This window comes from Crinia signifera, chromosome 2 (genome assembly GCF_055691185.1).
Source record: "Crinia signifera chromosome 2, ASM5569118v1, whole genome shotgun sequence".
NCBI classification, from domain to species: Eukaryota; Metazoa; Chordata; class Amphibia; order Anura; family Myobatrachidae; genus Crinia; species Crinia signifera.
This window is the reverse complement of record NC_139218.1, coordinates 318,260,164-318,278,400: the sequence shown is the minus strand read 5'-3', so window position 1 is coordinate 318,278,400 and position 18,237 is coordinate 318,260,164. Positions and strand designations below refer to the sequence as shown.

Below are 18,237 nucleotides of genomic sequence, written 5' to 3'. Positions count from 1 at the left end.
ATACTTGACTGAGGTGTATTTATAAAGACCACACATTCTTTTCTCCTGACCATTTGTTTGGGGGTATCAATCTCTCCTTACATAAATATGTGAGGGTGATTCGTCACAGTGTATGAGAATTGTGATGCACTTTGGGCAAATTACTTATCTTTAAAGAATTTTTTGCTCATATGGGACAAGCGTGCCGCTTTACAGGGAATAGTAGATGTTTCAGCTTTGCTGCATTGTGCAGAACTTGGTCACTGTGGGGATAGGGAAGTCCCCCAGAGCTGATACTGTCCACTTCCATTCTTTATTCAAATAATCTCGTATCCTTTAGAAACCCCCTCTTGAACCCACATCTACACTCCGCTTTTACCACCTCCTTCCATTTATTGTATACAACCTCCTCTGCAAAGGAGGCATCAGAAATGTGATGTGAAATATTAATATAGAGTGAAGGTGGGAATGGATATATGATTTGTTAATTGAAATTAATGTGCCAAAGTATCGCTATAAATAGTTTTTTAGTGAAAACGGTTTACGCAATTTATGCAGCGTTGTACAGAGGATATTTGCCGATCATGAGTCCCTGCTCCATTGAATGTTGCTGTCTAAAACAACTCTATCATACGAACACATATTAGGATTGGTTTTGTTAGTTAGTATGTTGCCAGTGTGTTGCTTCAGGTTTCTGATCAATATCCGCTTTGGAACCGTAGGTAGTAACATCTCTGTAGATCCCATGCCTTTATGCACCTTAATGCAGTGTGTGACATCCAATGTGTCACTATGTTCGGGTGTGGATCATTTGGTCTACAGCAAGATGGTTGACACCGGTCTAGGGCGACATTCAAAAGGTCGACATGGTGTTTTTTGTGTCGAGGGGGACACTGAAACAAATCACTGCGTCCCCTCGCATGGCTCGCTGCACTCTCCATGCTTCAGGCACGGTGCCTCACTACGCTCGGCACACTATTTTATTATTTCTCCATGCCCTAGTGGATGGTAGGGCATGAAATACCGCCTGTTGGCACATATCTTGTCCAAAAACATTGAAAAACCCCATGTCGACCTTTTGACTGTCGACCTTACCCATGTCAACCTAATGCTTGTGTCGCGCTCAACCCATGTCGGCCTTTCAGCATGTCGGCCTAATGTCTGCCTAATGTCTGTGGACCAACTAGCTGTAGACCAAATGACTGTGGACCAACTAGCTGTAGACCAAATGACTGTGGACCAACTAGCTGTAGACCAAATGACTGTGGACCAACTAGCTGTAGACCAAATGACTGTGGACCAACTAGCTGTAGACCAAATGACTGTGGACCAACTAGCTGTAGACCAAATGACAGTTTCCGCAATGTTCTGTACATTTCAGTATGGAAACTGTTCCACCATTGGTTACAAGCTATGCTCTGCAGACGGCAGCGGAGGAGGTGAATGGATGCCTGTGTGCGGCATCCATTCACCTCCCGGACAAGGGCTGGGGGGTGCACGTAGGCTTGGGGGTAGCCCAGAAGATTACCTTAGTGCTGGGCTTGCCCCCAGCGCAGCGGTCCTGGTCCTGGCGGCGATCGGCACTTGGAGATGATGTCATCTCCAAGCGGCGGCTCAGGAACCGCCTGCGTCAGGTGGGGGGAGCGCTGGTATAAAGGGACCAAACGCAGGGTGGCACCTGGCTTGAACCTGGGTCCAAATACCTGGGTGCGACCCAGCGTTTTGGTATAAAAGGAGTATTATTGATGGCTCTGTCCACTGGATCTTAAAAAACAATAAATACAAAAGAAGCCTGATTTGGGCATTTTATTTCTATTGCCATTTTTTAATTCTGTGCTCAAAGCTGCAAATAGAGTATCTAAAAGTGGGTAAAAGGCTGATTGAAGTCAAGGGAAATGGTCTCTTCATTGAATTTTTAGTGTTTTTATTTGCAATTTAATTGTAAAGCATCTAGGATGCTCAAGGAGACTCTGCTGGTTAATTTGGTATGCCAGTTGTATATCGCGTGCGACTGAGTCTGCATAGAGAGTAGAACAGAACAAAAGCTGTAGCTGTAACATTGTGTACAGATTCAGAGACTCCATCACACACAGATATGCAAGTGTCCTATATCAAATTAGTGAGCAGAGTCTCCATGTGCACCCTTGTAAAAATCCAAAGCTCCCCCCCCCCCCCCCCCCCCCCCGAGCTCGCCAGCTTAGCGATAAAGCGCTGTCTTGCTGCTGATCATTCTTACGTCTTTTAGATAGCGTCTTCGATATAGACAGAGTCCCTGTAATTTATCGATCACCAGCCCCATCGTACATGGGTGAGAAACGATATAAGTTAACATAATGTGTGCTGATAGCACTTCTCCCCTACATCTCCTATCACTTATCTTCTGGTAATACCAGCAGATGATTGGTGTTGGCCGGTGTCGGAGCTCACGATCATTGATGCCCCGTACACACTTGGCGGCTTTGAAGCTGTTTGCAGCTTAAAGCCCCATACACCTTAGACGACTTTCAGCTGAAAATCGCCTGGTGTGTATGCCCCCCCCCCCCCGACTGCCGATTGGCGATGATGCGCGCTCCCGCATCATCGCCAGCGAGGTGGGCAGTCTGCTGGTTTTACCAGCACATCTAGCGATGATGGCTGGTTTTTCAGCCATCATCGTCAGATGGGTACGCAGCGCGGGCTGAAAGATGATACACTTTCAGCCCGGCTGACCGCCCCGCTCCCTCCCCCTGCTCCCCCGCCGGCTGCAGATCATACTCACCGCCGCTGAAGCACCGCCCCGCTCGTGTGCCCTGCTCTGCCCAGCTCCATAGTTCTCCAGGCTGCAGCTGCTCCGGCCCGGCCACAGGCTGAGTCAGCTGACGCCCCGCCCCTCCAGGCTTCCATCCGCCCTGCTGCCTCCCACTTGCTCCACACGGAGCATACTGTACACTGGCCACCAATGCTATTAGCCAGTAATATATACATTGCTGGCACAGGCCAGCAATGTATATATTACTGGCACCACTACCCACCAATGAATATTTATATATTGGCCAGTGATAATATATACATTGCTGGCACAGATATATGATATATGATATATGAGGATGTATGTGTGCTGTTCTTTCTCACTCTGTATTGTGTGTGTGTGTGTGTGTGTGTTTGTATATTTGACTGCATGTCACTTAATCTGTACTTAACTGTGGTTATTTACTTAAATTGTGTAAAGACTTGCCCAATATTTAGGGCACACCACGGCAAAGTTTGTCTCTTTATAGAAATGTCCGAATTTTGTGCATGTGCTTCCTTTCTGGTCATTTATTATTTCCTCAAAGTATCCTTTATTTCCTGGTTGGGATTTTAAACTTTTTAATAGCCTGTAATACAATTGCCTTGGTTGTAAACATTGTATTTTGGCAAGTTGGTACTATTAATAGCATATCATTTCTTCAGGAGCAATCTGTTTAAATGGTATTCTGGTACAGTAGAACTCCAGTTAAAACGCACAACTGATAAAAGTCCAATTTGCTGAACAGACTATGTACTTCTGTTTTTGTTTTTTTCCCCTTGTCATTTTATTTTAAACTTTATGCATTATGAGCTAATGTACTATCAAGTAATTAAATGTGTTTGGTACCAGACAATGTTAGATTGCCATTCATATGATCTGTAATTTATGAACCCTAACATTACAGGATAGCATGAATGGGTTTTTAATTTTCTTATTTTTCTCTTGATTGCAGATCTTGATAAGTTTGCAGCAGAGGACATTCTGGATCCTATTGCAAAAGCAAAGATGGTTGCTTTGAAGGGTATAAAAAAGGTGATGGCCCAGGGTAGCATTGCTGTTACTCCAGGCATTAACAGGTATGTAATGTTTCTGGCTGCCTGACAATCCCATTTTATTTTGCAGTGTATTAAAAAGCTGTTCTGAAAATGTTGGAACAATATTAATAAAGATATTCAGTTAGCCCTGTGCATTTACCATGGTTAATTGTTTGTTGATTGTTATCCAATTAACCCTGATAAAATGGCTCAAGCTCAAGCTGTGTACACACGCTTCGATTTTTCCCTGATTTCATTCGATTTTGCTCATAGAAGCAAAATTGAATCCACATCGAATGCTTTTTAGGACACTTTTGATCCGCATTCGATTCGATGCGCGCTCCCGTTTTCTCAAAAAGAAAAATTGACTGTGCAGCCAGGGAATTATCGAATTCGATCCAGTAAATCGAATGTGTACAATGTACCATGAATGTAAATCGAATTCGATATGGAAATCGATATCTAATGCAAAAGTAAAGATCTAATGCCAAATTGAATGGGAAGATCTAATAAAAAATCGAATCTAACATCAAATCTAAAGCAAAACGAAGTGTGTGTACATAGCTTAAAGCCCTGTACACATGCATCGATTTTTCCAGATTTTCGAATTCGATTTTGCTCATAGAAGCAAAATCGAATCCTAAACAAAATCGAATGGTTTTTGTGTCACTTTCGATCTACATTCCATTCAATGCGCGCTCCCGTTTTCACAAAATCTAACAGAAAAATCTACTGTGCAGCCAAGGAAATATCGAATTCGATCTAGTAAATTGAATGTGTACAATGTACCATGAATGTATATCGAATTTGATTTCGAATGCAAAAGTACAGATTTAATGCCAAATCGAATGGAAAGATCTAATGCCAGATCTAATAGAAAATCGAATCTAACATTGAATCAAAAGCAAATCGATGTGTACAGGGCTTTAGACTTATCAGGTTTTTTTTTTTTCCATCTTCCTCAGGCAGGGAAAACCAAATCCCCCAAAAGCACTACATATTCACGTGGAAACATGATTGAGGCTTGTTTCAGTGAGCCTGTGTGTTTGAGAGAAACTTTTATTACGGATGTTTTTATTGCATAGTCTGTAAAGAAAAGAAAATCTGTACATATTGAGAAAAATGCCGAGGTTTGGGGAAGAGCCGTCATTTTTCACACTGTTTTATAGTGACTAATTGGATAGCCTCTAAATATAAATATGAAATAATCTTCCAATCTTACCGATAAAGAAAAGTGTGATTTTAAAATATTTGTTCTGTAACAAGTGGTTTACCATTTTAGTTTTATTTTTGCCACAATTTTTATATATATATAATTTTTTATTTATTTTTCTTTCCTAGGCAACAGGTTTCCCTTCTTGCTCAAAGACTAGGAGTTCCTGGACCTACAGAGTCTGCAACACAAGGGCCAGCTGGGGCTACACAAGTAAATGTAAGCCTTTTTATTTGGTGCTGCCAATCTGCATACAAAGCTGGGATGTGTTTTTGAATTTGAGCATTACTTTTCATAGGGGTGCCACAATTTTTAGGTTAGGGATGGGGTGGGGGGGGGGGGGGGGGGTGGGGGCAGGTGGAGAAGGGCCCTTGGGGGGGGGGGGGGCAGATTGAAAGGAAGGGGAGTATCTTTACCCTGACACAGTTCTTCCAAACCCCCCCCCCCCCTTCACATGCCTTTCACTGTGTATGCAGACCATGGCATTTCTTATGAACACTTGCTAATCTTGGGTAACAGATTCACTGACTTGATGATGAAAGTAAATGTTTTTCGTTGCATAGACAATGTGTCAGCTGGTTAGACAGTTGTGTGACTATATGGTCTGTTTTCTTTTTTCCCCAGGAAAGGAGCACCATAGACCCCACTCAACCTCGTCCCAACCCTCCTGTATTTGTGCAGGGAGTAATCAGTACGTATTGTTGTGTTTTTTTTTGTGTGTGTGTTTTTTTGCTTTCTGTACAGTGTCTTTTTGTTGGACAAGAAAAAATTTGAATAAAAACGAATCAAAAGCACTAAAAGCGAAAAGCTCAAAATTTTACATTATACATAAAATCATATTACATATAAGTATTTTAACCAAGAGGACAATAATACTCTCCTTATGGTGCCCACACAGGCACCGATCCCGGCGGTGCGATGCTGTACGATGGGGTGCGCGCTCCCGCGGCACCTCATCGTACAGTACAAAAAGTATGTGCTGCACATACTTTGTACTAGCTTTTTCTAGCATAGCATCGCATCGCATGCACAAGGCATACGATGCTATGTGTGCTAGTTAAGCCCACAGCGCACGCCGGGATCGGTGCGTGTGTGGGCACCTTTAGAGTGCTGGATCATTGAATTGAAGGTTGCAGAATTAAAGGAGTGGAACTTCCGATGTAGATTTTTAGTTCATAGTTTCTCGTATATTATGAAATAAAGGAATATTAAATACACAATGTGTAGTATTAATTTAAATAAACAAGTGTATCATTTTCAACTTCTTTTTCCTAATGATACAATTTTTTTATTTAAAACAAAAAAAAAATTCTTGCCCTGTATTCACGGGTGTTTGGTCACACCCACGTACAAATTTAGACTACACATTGGCAGCTGATGTGCAGATTGACAGTAGCACACGCCCAAAAACACTCCTTGTTTCCTTTACCTTTTGTTGACTTGATCATTTTTTTCAAAATGTTCTTGGGTTGGCAAGTTCAAAATTGTAGTATAGTTCTGAGTAGTAATGCCATCTACATTCCCAGCTTCTGTGTAATCTTTTTATACAAAGTTAAATGTGAACAGCTCTTGTATCTAGAATTATTTTACAGTTTTGTAAGGCTTTACTACATTTAAACAAAATAAAAAAAAAACACAGAAAAGGCCATTTGTAGTAATATTGAATGTAAATGTTTGGTGTGTACGTGGGGTGCTCTTCAGCATTCCCCTTTCAAGACCAATGTCTTGTCAGGCAAAACAGCCCTATGGAACAAGAATAATACAGTAAGGCACTAGGCGTACACAAAGAAACCAATTTGATAAATATTTATAGAAATTTATTCAAAACAGCATAGTTAATAAATGCACGCATGAATTAAAAAGCATATAAGCGCACACAAAAATTTAGTAATGAACTAATACTGCTAAATTAAAAAATAATAAAAATTAAAAATAGTAAGAGAGCCTGAACACATGATAATCTTGACCGGGAGTGGCTATGAGTCAATGGGGCTAGAGCTCTTATATATTGTTTCCAGATGAACAAATGTTATTGATCGTCCTCCCAATATATTAAGCGCTAGTAGCAGATCCAGTGGTGAGCCACTTTAAAATAAGAACATTAACAGTGTTCCACATTCAATGTAAACCATTTCTAAATAAAATATTACAAGTAATATAAATATTTAAACCAGACTGAATTGCAAAAAAAAGAACTTCAAAGGGTTAAACTGTTTTTAGAATATTACAAACAGTATTTCCATTCATGCAGATGAAGCTGATCAACGTCAGTATGAAGATTGGCTCTTCCACACTCAGCAACTCTTACAGATGCAACTGAAAGTATTAGAGGAACAAATTGGGGTGCACCGCAAGTCTCGCAAAGCTCTGTGTGCAAAGCAGAGAACAGCCAAGAAAGCTGGACGTGAGTTTCCAGAGGCAGATGCAGAGAAGCTTAAACTTGTTACTGAGCAGCAAAGCAAGATTCAGAAGCAACTGGACCAGGTATGAACATAGTCATCGTCTGCTAAATTGAGAAGCAGTGTGTTTCAGCAATGTAGTCTGGATAGGGTTATCTGCCCACCTAGTTGGATTTTAAGCCGGCTCTTGCTAGCGATGGATGGCTGTGCATTCAACTTTAATTTATGTCTGTAATTGTTAGAATGTCTGCCATTGGCAGATGATACCTTAATGAATGTCATTGACTAAAATTCATGAGCGTGTTATTATAATGTATATATTCTATGGATTACTTTTAATGAACAAAAGCTTCTAAGACTCAGGGGGGTATTCAATCTCCCGCAGCCGTCTTCCGACAGGGGAGATGGCTGCGGGGCCCTATTCAATGCGGTCTTCCGCTACAGCATTGTACAGGGGATCTCACAGAACGAGCCCGACTGCCCATCTTCACAAGCAGTCGGGCTCGTTCTGCTCAGGATGGCCAGGAAGTGACGAGCTCCTGACTGCAGCTCATCTCTTCTGGCCGCAGCTCGTGGCCACGCCCCCTTCTTGTCCCGCTGCCGGCAGAACATAGAATCCCGCCTGCTTTTTCTCAGTCAAGCAGACCGAGAACGGGACAGTCACAGCTGTTGGGCCAGCTCGACAGCCGTGACCCAAGATTGTTAGAGTTTGTTAATAGTTTAAATTCTATCACCCTAACACTAAAGGGCAGAATGGATACCCAATGTGGCTCTTACACTATGTTACTATGTTTAAGGAACAACCTTTTTTTTTCTTTTTTCTTTAATAATTTCTCTATTTTCAGGTTCGGAAGCAGCAGAAGGAACACACAAACCTAATGACAGAATATCGGAACAAGCAACAGCAACAACAGCAAAGTTGTGGCGTCATACCTGTCAGTCCAAACCAGAATTCCCGTGTGCTCACAAAGGCTCCTGGTCCAATTGCCGGCGGACACAGTATTCAACAAACGACTTCTATGACGCACAACCAGCTTGTTGGACAAGCTGGAAATCTGCGTGGTCTACAGCCAGGTTTAGCCATGCAAGCGCAGCATGGTGCTTCATATGTGAAGGCAATACCCCAGCAACATCAAGCTCAGGGAAATAATGCAGCACTTCCTGGAACTTCCAGTGGCTTTTATTCAGCCACACCAACGCTACAGGGTCTCACGGCTGAACAAAGGATGATCCAAGAACATCAGCTTCAACAGCAGAGAATGCAGCTGGCACAAAAACACCAGCAGCAACAACACCAGAGCTTTCCACTATCCCCTCAAAACAATTTGTCTCAAACGGTGTTGACAAAACAGCATGCGCTGATGGGAAATACCCACGGGTTGGTGGTACAGCAAACCTCTTCTCAGAATCCACAGACCATTGTGGGTCACCCTCAGTCATCTGTTTTACAACATCACACAACTCAAAGACACATTCTGATTGCTCAACAACAACAACAACAGCAACAGAGAGTTTTGGGCTCCTCACCGATTGCTCAACCACAAAATGTAATGGGACCTCGCTTAGTTTTGTCACAAAATCAGCAGAATTTGATAGGAATGTCTCATTTACATCAGCAGACTTCATTAAGTCAAGGGGGCAATCCAGTACCTCAGCAACCTCTAGCTGGACAAATCCAGGCTTCAAACCAAAATCTCCCTGTTCACCCTCAAAATATTCACACACAGCAGATTTTTAGTATGAAGGATTCAAACATTACTGATGGCTCATTGGTTCAAGAAGGTGCAGAAACACAAGGGCAGCAAGGAGATCAGCAGGCAACCTGCAGCCCAGAGATCCAAGAGTCTACTGATCAACAGTCTCAGAAACAGGTCAGCCATAATTCATTGAGCCAGGAAGCAGATTTACAACAACCAGGAACTGCAGAAGAAGGGCCGCAGTTAAATCAGTCTGCTGATCAAGAACAGAATCAATATGATTCAACAAGTCCGTTGCAACAGTCTGTTAGACAGCAACAGCACAATATTATTCTTTCTCCCCAGCAGCAAAATCTTCGAGGTCTTGGCACACAGTTGCGGCCAGACCTTCCAAGCACTCCTCTACATCCTCTCAGTCAAGAGAACACACACCTTACTCCTACAACATCACAGCAACCAAATGTGATTCAGGTACAGAGGATTGTGGGCCAAAGTCCAGTACAGGCACAGGGTAATGATCAGTCCAAAGATAATGTAGGGCAAAATTTGCAGCATCCATTGGGACAGCAAAGACCTATTCTAAGTGGTCAGCAGGCGCCATATGCTGCTAATCTAATGACCATGCAAAACACCCCGCTCATGGCTCAGATAAGAGCACAGCTCCAGGGAATAATTGCAAAGAATCCTCAGTTACGCCACTTGACGCCACAACAACAGCAACAATTGCAGGCCATTTTGATTCAACGGCACCAACAGGCTCAGAACCAAGCTCTTAGACAAGCCTCACAGGATCCTTCAATGCAACCTGCACCTTCCCATGCTGTAATTTCTAATGGGCCGCCTGGCAGCCAGACACCATCAAGGGGCATTTTCCAAGTTCGACCAACAGGATCTGTTGGGGCTGAACAGTTGCAATCAAACTATGTCGAGGAAGGCCATTCTGGAACTATACAGAAAGTAACCCCAGAACACACTATGGAAGCTTCACAAGTTACTGAACAGGATCAAAGTTCCTTGTTAAAATCTCCAGGAGTGGGAAGGGGTTATAGTGTTGGGCAGACACCAGAAACTACTTCTGTTCAACTTACACAAACTGCAGCAAGTTTGAGACATATGGCCCATCAACCTCCACCACAGTATAGAATGACTCAACCAGTATCATCCAGTCACCAACAGACACCACAGTATCAGACGCAGCAGCAAGTATCACAACTTCAACTGCAACAGTCACAACAAAGTCAGCAGCTACAATTGCAACAGCCACAACAGGTTCAGATGCAGCAAGCCCAACAAGTACAACAGGGTCAGCCTCAACCAACACAAATACAGCCGCACCAGCTACAAGTGCAGCAAATCCAGCATCAACTCCAACAGCCCCTTCAAACTCAGCAGGCTCAACATCAGTTGCAGCATGTGCAACAATCCAAACAACAAGTGCATCAGTTGCAGCAGACGCAACTAGTCCAACATCAAATGCAGCAAGTACCGCAACAGCTTCAGCAAGCACGTCAACAAATGCAGCATCTACAGCAAGCACAGCAACAAGTACATCAGAACCAAATTCCACAACTGCAGCAACCACAGCAGCAAGTGCATCAGGTACAAGCACAGCCATTGCAGCAACAACAAATGCAGTCTATTCAACAAGCACCTCAGCAGCAGCAGCAACAATTACAACAACAGTTGAAATTGGCTCAACAGCAGCAGCTGACACAGCAACTTCAACAAACGCAGCAACAACTGCAACAAACACAGCAACAGCTCCAGCAGTTGCAGCAAACACAACAGCAGTTGCAGCAAACGCCTCAGCAGTTTCAGCAAACACAACAGAAGCTGCAGCAGCAGCTTCAGCAATTGCAACAAACACAGCAGCAGCATATTCAGCAGTTGCAGCAATCACAGCAGCTTCAGCCAATTCAACAGTTGCAGCAACCTCCGCAGCAGATTCAACAGATGCAACAAACGCAACAGCTACAACAGTTGCCACTGACTCAGCAGCAGCAGCTCCAGCAGTTACAGCAGTCACAACAACAGCAGCAACAGCTTCAGCAGATGCAGCAATCACAACAACAGCAGCAGCAGCTTCAGCAGTTGCAACAGACACAACAGCAGCAGCTTCAGCAGTTGCAGCAGTCGCAATCCCAACAGCAGCAGTTGCAGCAGTTGCAGCAGTCGCAGTCCCAACAGCAGCAGCTGCAGCAGTCGCAATCCCAACAGCAGCAGCTGCAGCAGGCGCAGTCCCAACAGCAGCAGTTGCAGCAGTCGCAGTCCCAACAGCAGCAGCTTCAGCAGTTGCAGCAGTCGCAGTCCCAACAGCAGCAGCTTCAGCAGTTGCAGTCCCAACAGCAGCAGCTTCAGCAGTTGCAGCAATCGCAGTCCCAACAGCAACAACTTCAGCAGTCGCAATCCCAACAGCAGCAGCTTCAGCAGTTGCAACAGTCACAATCCCAGCAGCAGCTTCAGCAGTCGCAATCCCAACAGCAGCAGATTCAACAGTTGCAGCAGTCGCAAACTCAACAGCAGCAGCAGCAGTTGCTTCAACAGTTGCAGCAAACACAACAACAACAGCAGCTCCAACAAATGCAGCAAGCACAACAGCAGCAACTCCAACAAATGCAGCAAACACAGCAGCAGTTACAATTGACGCAGCAGCAGCAGCAAATTCAACAGATGCCACAGCAGCTGCAACTCTTGCAGCAACCGCAACAGCAGCAAATTCAACAGATGCCGCCACTTCAACTTTTGCAGCAAACACAACAACAACAACAATTGCAACTCTTGCAACAAGCACAACAGCAGATGCAACTTCAGCAATTGCAGCAAAAACAGCAGCAGGTGCAAACGGTTCAGCAAACACAGCAGCAACAGCAGATGCAACAATTGTTGCAAACACAGCAGCAATTAATGCAACAGACACAGCCACAACTGAAATTAACACAAGTCAAGCAACATCAGATGGCACATCTGCAACAAAGTGTGTCTCAAGTACATCATCATATGCAAGTGCCACAAGCAAGAGTGCAACAATCTCCACAGATGGAAAAGACAAAGCAGCAAAATGAAATGCAACAGGAAGTGAATGAATCACCACCACAACTTCAGCCTCAAATACAGCAAAAAGTAGAACAAGAGCAGCAAGAGATACATCATCCTCAACAAGCAGAGACAATGCAACACAATGACCAAATGCCAGAATCACAAGAGACTGAAACAACCCAACAAATGGAACACGATCTGATGCAGAAGGTTGAACAGCATCAAATGCAGCAGGCTCAGCACCTACAGCTGCAACAGGGACAGCAGCAATCCTTATTCCAAGTGTTGCCACAGCAAATTAATGCCCAGCCGTCTTTGCAACAAGTTCAACAGACGCAACTCCTCCAACAACAAAGTTCTCAGTCCCAAACAGGACAGCAACTCCAACAGACACAACAGATCCAGCAATCTCATCAGTTGCAAACATTTCAGAATCAAACAGCTCAAGTGCAGCAGTTTCCGCATCAAGTGCAACCTGCAAATATGCAGCAACACGTTCAGCAATCACATCAATTGCAAACGTCAAACAAAAACAAAGCTCAAATGCAGTTCCAACAACTGCAAAATGTCCAAGTACATCAACAACTACACCAACAAGCACCCACACAAAACTCACTGATCCCTCAAATGGGACATCAGCAAAACCAAATGCAGCAACTGCAAGGGAAACCACAAACGAATCAGAAACAAGCTGTGCAAATGCATTTACAGCTCCCCCAGACACAACTGCCACTAGAGGCAATGACACAGCAGCAACCCCACAAGGCAAAATCTCAGCTGCAGCAAAATCTAGTTCAAGTGCAAAAAATACAGCAACAGATACAACAGCAAACACAACTGCAGCAGTCATCTGAGGTTCAGCCACAGCATATACAACAGTTGAAACAGAATCAAATGCAACACAAACAGTTACAGCAACTTCAGCCACATCAGATTCAGCAAGTTCAGCAAATCCTTCAGTTGAAACAGCAAATGCTCCATCAACCACCACAGAAACAGCTTCAAATACAGCAGCAGATCCAGATGCATTTACAGCAGCTACGTCAGCAGCATACACCGTTACATCTAGAAAGTCTGCAGGAACCAAAGAAGGAGCCCCCTGAATTCACTGCTATATCTGGACCTGTAACAACCTTACAACCAGAGAACAAATCTTCAGATGAGCAAGTCCAGACCTCGCAGTCTAGCTCTGACTCATTGATGACCAGATCTGTCCAATGCAGCTTAGTACAGAAATCATCAGAAAGCCAAAATGAATTGTCCTCCTCCAGCGCAGTACTCTCAACCCAGGGCGAAACAACCGCTCAGCATAATGATATTTCAGATATTAAAACAACAGAGCTTTTGGGCTCTGAGAGCTCAACCAAGGAATCCAAAGAACCTGCATTTTCCAGTGAAGCTGGTAGCCAGTCTTGCCATGATGAAACTGGCGAGCCACAGTTAAATACATCATCTCAGGAAGAACGTATGGAAACAGAAGATCTAACTAGACAAGAGACTGTTAGAAGTCCGGTTATACCTCTCGAGAATGGTGAAAGGACTCAGTTGACCAAGCTTCTTAAAGAGGAGTCCATAGAAGACAGTCTGCCAGGTAGTCAGGATATAAAATGTGAAGCAAATGGTGACCCATTATCGATTGGAGCCAAAGGAGAGGCAGGACATCTTCTCTTGCAAAAACTTCTGCGTGCCAAGACTGTACAGCTAGCTTCACAGCGGTCTTCAGATGGCATTCATGCAGACATAAATGGTCATATTGACAACAAGTTGACTGTTCTGGAGCAGAAACTGCAAGCCCCACCTCGTAGTAAAGAAGTAAGTTGCTTTTTCATTTATGAAGATGTGTGTGTTTTGTTGGTTTATATCACGGTGGGCATCCCGATGGGTCACGTAAGTATACGTACATGCTGAAGTGCCGCCATTGCCCATAATGCGCATGCCCTCATGTGGAAGCGCTGTGACAAAACTGATATCAGAGCCCCCAGAGAATCTAACCACTGTCTAAACTGAAGCCCCTACTACAGGCATGTCCAAAATATGGCCCTCCAGCTGTTTTGAAACTACGCATCCCAGCATGCCCTGCCATAGTTTTAGCATTCCCTAATAGCAAAAACTGTGGCAAGGCATGATGGAACATGCCTGGAGGGCTATGGTTTGGACATGCCTGCCCTACTAAACCCCCTCCTGACCTCACAGTGCCTAAGCCACCCTACACTACCCAGCATACTTGCCTTCGACATCCTGACAGTTGAGATACTAGTGCCGGCATCTTAATTACCGACCGGAAGATGCATTAAAATGACTCCTTTTAGATGGCTTGTTTTAAATAGTATAACATAAAGATATAGAAATATGAAAATCTGTTGCTCTACTTTCATAAATCCCATTATAAGTACACATATCCAAGAATCCTGGGACGCATGAGAAACGTATTTTTGAGCCATTTTTTTCTCTCCTTAACAATAGCCTTTTAAAAGCGAACAATTCATTGTCAAAAGAAAACCCATGTCAACTGTTATTTATAACAAAACATACTTTACATTTGTAAACTGAACTTTTATGTAAAATATCTACCAAAACACATTAATTTATTAATAATGAATGAATGGACACGTTTCTGCTTGCATCCTCCTGAGGTGGCCCGCAGAAATAGTCTAAAAGTCCATCTTTTTAGTGCCCCAATTGCTTTTTGGGGATTTTTCCTGAACTATATGGATTTACTCACTTTTTCCTAACTAAACCTGACGCTTTTCGGCCCTACAAGCCCAATAATGCATTTGAGCCAGATTGGTAAAACAAATGGGTCTCATCGGGTGCACGGAACTTGTTTTTGTTCCTCCATATAAGTTTACTTTAAATATAATATAACAGAGGTCGGCATTTATTTGTACCGGTATGGGGAGCACTTGCACGGTTTTTAGTAAGAGTTGATTGGTGCGCATGTATTAAAACAATATAAAAAAAGCTAAAATAACCTTATTTGCATACCTCCCAACTTCGGCAGCTCAGCAGGCGGGACGTTGTTGCGGCGCGCCGAAATTTTAGGGGGCGTGGCCTCGCGGGAGAGCCGCGGGTATAGGCCCCCATTTCTTCTACGATCCCCATGGCAGCCATACATTGGGATATTCCCTTCCCCCACTAGAGCAGACAGGACTGATTTCTCTTGGGACCGCCCACCTTGGGTATAATAGACCCCTCCTTCACCTCTGCTGTATCTTTTTTCCTGTCTCCGTGTTAGAGTAGACAGAGTAGGCTATTATGTTTTGTTTAAGCAGGGTTACCTCGGCAGCATGGAGCTGAAGGGGTGGCTCCCCGGGGAGAAGAGGGTGCAGGAGGCCAGTCTAACTTGTCTCCCTGCGTGTACATACCCTGCCGCTGGTTGCAGACTGGGAGGATTCTGGCGTGGTCCATGCAAGGCATCCGGACATCTAAAAATATTCTCCCCGCAGCGTCAGCCCCGCTGGAAGCCACGGCTGCACGCGACAGAGTCTAAAGGCAGAGGGGGCGGAAGTGCCGGGTACGCGTCACTTCCGCCCATAGACGCCGGTGGTGCGTCTCACAATTCAGTCCCCTGGTTACACGGGACGGGGGAATTGGTTCCGCTCGGCTATCCTGATACACACGCGTGTTTTAGCGGCAATTCAGGGGTTAAATAGCCGCAAGATGGCGGGTTCAGCGGCGTTCAAAGTGGTTACAGCGTGGAGTACTACACTGTGTGCTGTGTTTGATACCATGGATGCGCCTTCTCCCCAGAAGCCTGATGATGCCCCAGTGAGGTAAGCCCTTTGGTTTTGGGCATCAGTTTGTTTTATTTCTGAGATAGAGATTGAGTGTAGTTTCTCTTTTTTAGTGTGCCTGTCTCTCCTGTGCATAAGAAAAGAACAGCTAAGAAAAAGTTCATTGAATCCATATGCATGACATGTGACCAGTCCTTCGCTTCAGCACAGAAGAAGGCAATATGTGATCTATGTGAAATGGCACAAACTAAGGTGTCGAAAAAGTCAGAACACACTGAGGTCATTAAAGAGTTAATGGCCTGGATGAAAGAGAACTTTGTTTCTAAAAATGAGTTTACCCAGAGCCAGTCTGTAAAGAGGTCTAGAGTACAGGCTGAATTCACACCGGAGGAGGATTCCTCGGATGAATTGGAATGTGAGGATAAGGGTTCGTCAGAGGAAGGCGAACTAGAAGAAGTCAGAACATTTAATTTGGAACTGGTAGAAAACTTGTTAAAACACATATACAAGGCTATGAACTGTAAAGAGCTGGCATCTACCTCTGAGACTAAGGATCCACTGTATGAAGACAGGGATAAAAGAGGAAGAACCTTTCCTGTAAATAAAGTCATAAGAGAGATGATACTTAAAGAATGGGTCAGCATTGACAAGAGAGTCACCTTAGGGAACAGGGTAGAAAGAATGTACCCGTTCAAAGATGAGGAATTTCTCGGTTGGTGCACTACACCTAAAGTGGACGCGGCGGTGGCCGAAATTATTTCGAAATCCACCATTCCTGTAGAGGACGCAGCGGCATTTAAAGATGCCATGGATAGAAAAATGGAAACGTCATTTCGCAAGGTCCATTCAGCATCAGCGGGTTCACTGAAGACTAATGTAGCGGTGGCATCAGTGGCCAGGGCAATTAGATTGTGGACCGCTAATCTAAAGACACGTGGAGGAGAAGATATCTAAACAGTATCTTATGAGAAATCTGGACGTTATACAGAAGGCTGTTGACTTCCTATGTGAAGCTTCTCTTGATGGGGTTTCCTTTGCAGCAAAGGCTATGGCGGCAGGTATAACAGGCCGTAGGGCGCTGTGGCTAAAACCCTGGAATGCTGACGCTAATTCTAAAAATAAACTAGCAAACTTACCCTTTGAAGGAAAATTCTTATTTGGTTCCAAACTTGATACCATGATACAGAGGATTTCAGGGGGAAAATCCGTCCGCTTACCCCAAGAGAAGAAGAATCGATTTAATTTTCCTGCTTCCACAAGACAAGCATACAGAGAGGCAAAGACATATCGTCCGGGGAAGACGTATTACAAAAGGGGGAGTGCGAATACCTCTAGACAGTCATTTCGTCAGAACTTTCGGGGCCGATACCAACCTGAGAAGGATTGGAACCAGAAAGGAAAACTTATGACTATCACCAAAAAAACAGGATTGGCGCCAGACTACTGAGGTTTGCGACAGGTTGGGAAGAGATAATAAAAGACACTTGGGTGTTGAATATAATCCATCAGGGTTACTATATCGAGTTCGAGATAACACCCCGACATCACAGATTTGTAAGATCAAGGATACCAGGCGTACCCGAAGAAAGGAAAGCCCTATTTCTGAAATTAGAACAACTCCTGCAGACGGAGGCCATAGAAGCGGTCCCAAAAGGGGAACAGGAAAGGGGCTTTTATTCGAATCTATTCTTGGTGAAGAAACCGAATGGGACGTTCAGAACTATCCTGGATCTCAGAGATCTGAATGTCCACATAAAACAAATAAAATTCAAAATGGAGACCCTAAGTTCCATAGTGATGGGAATCAGAAGGGGAGACTACCTTGCATCAATAGATTTAAAGGATGCGTATTATCATATCCCAATAAATCCAAGACACAGAAAATTCCTCAGGTTCTCGGTGGCCAATCGTCATTTTCAATTTACCTGTCTTCCATTTGGGCTGAAAACTTCTCCGAGGGTCTTTACCAAGGTGCTAGTTACAGTGATTGCGGTTCTGAGGCTCCAAGGGATTCAGGTATGGCCCTACCTAGACAACCTACTCATTGCAGGAGACTCTCTGAGAGAAACAGAGGACAACGTGAGGAAGACGATAAATCTACTACAACTTTTAGGTTGGGTAATAAACACAGAAAAAAGCCAGACTACTCCGACACAAAGGATACAGTTTCTGGGGGCTATGATAGACACAGATCTGTTTCAAATATCCCTGTCGGCCGAAAGATGTCTGAAGATTCAAGAGCTAACAAGTCTAATGTTACTGAAAGACAGGTGCCCTCTGAGTATGGCTATCCAGATGTTGGGTATGATGGCATCCTGCATCAGGATCATCCCTTGGGCACAGTGGAGAATGCGACGACTTCAGTGGTCCCTCAT

At 44.1% G+C, this 18,237-nt stretch overlaps 1 protein-coding gene across 5 annotated transcripts in view; it reads left to right on the top strand.

Annotated features, from left to right (window-relative positions):
- Window positions 1–18,237, top strand: part of KMT2D (lysine methyltransferase 2D) — a 138,370-nt gene that overhangs the window by 81,036 nt on the left and 39,097 nt on the right. For all 5 annotated transcript variants that reach the window (XM_083169086.1, XM_083169088.1, XM_083169087.1 and 2 more), the window contains 5 exons: window positions 3,702–3,825; window positions 5,125–5,215; window positions 5,621–5,687; window positions 7,248–7,480; window positions 8,241–13,940. In XM_083169086.1, the coding sequence (XP_083025212.1) occupies window positions 3,702–3,825; window positions 5,125–5,215; window positions 5,621–5,687; window positions 7,248–7,480; window positions 8,241–13,940 (6,215 nt within the window). The remainder of the gene's footprint in view (window positions 1–3,701; window positions 3,826–5,124; window positions 5,216–5,620; window positions 5,688–7,247; window positions 7,481–8,240; window positions 13,941–18,237) is intronic.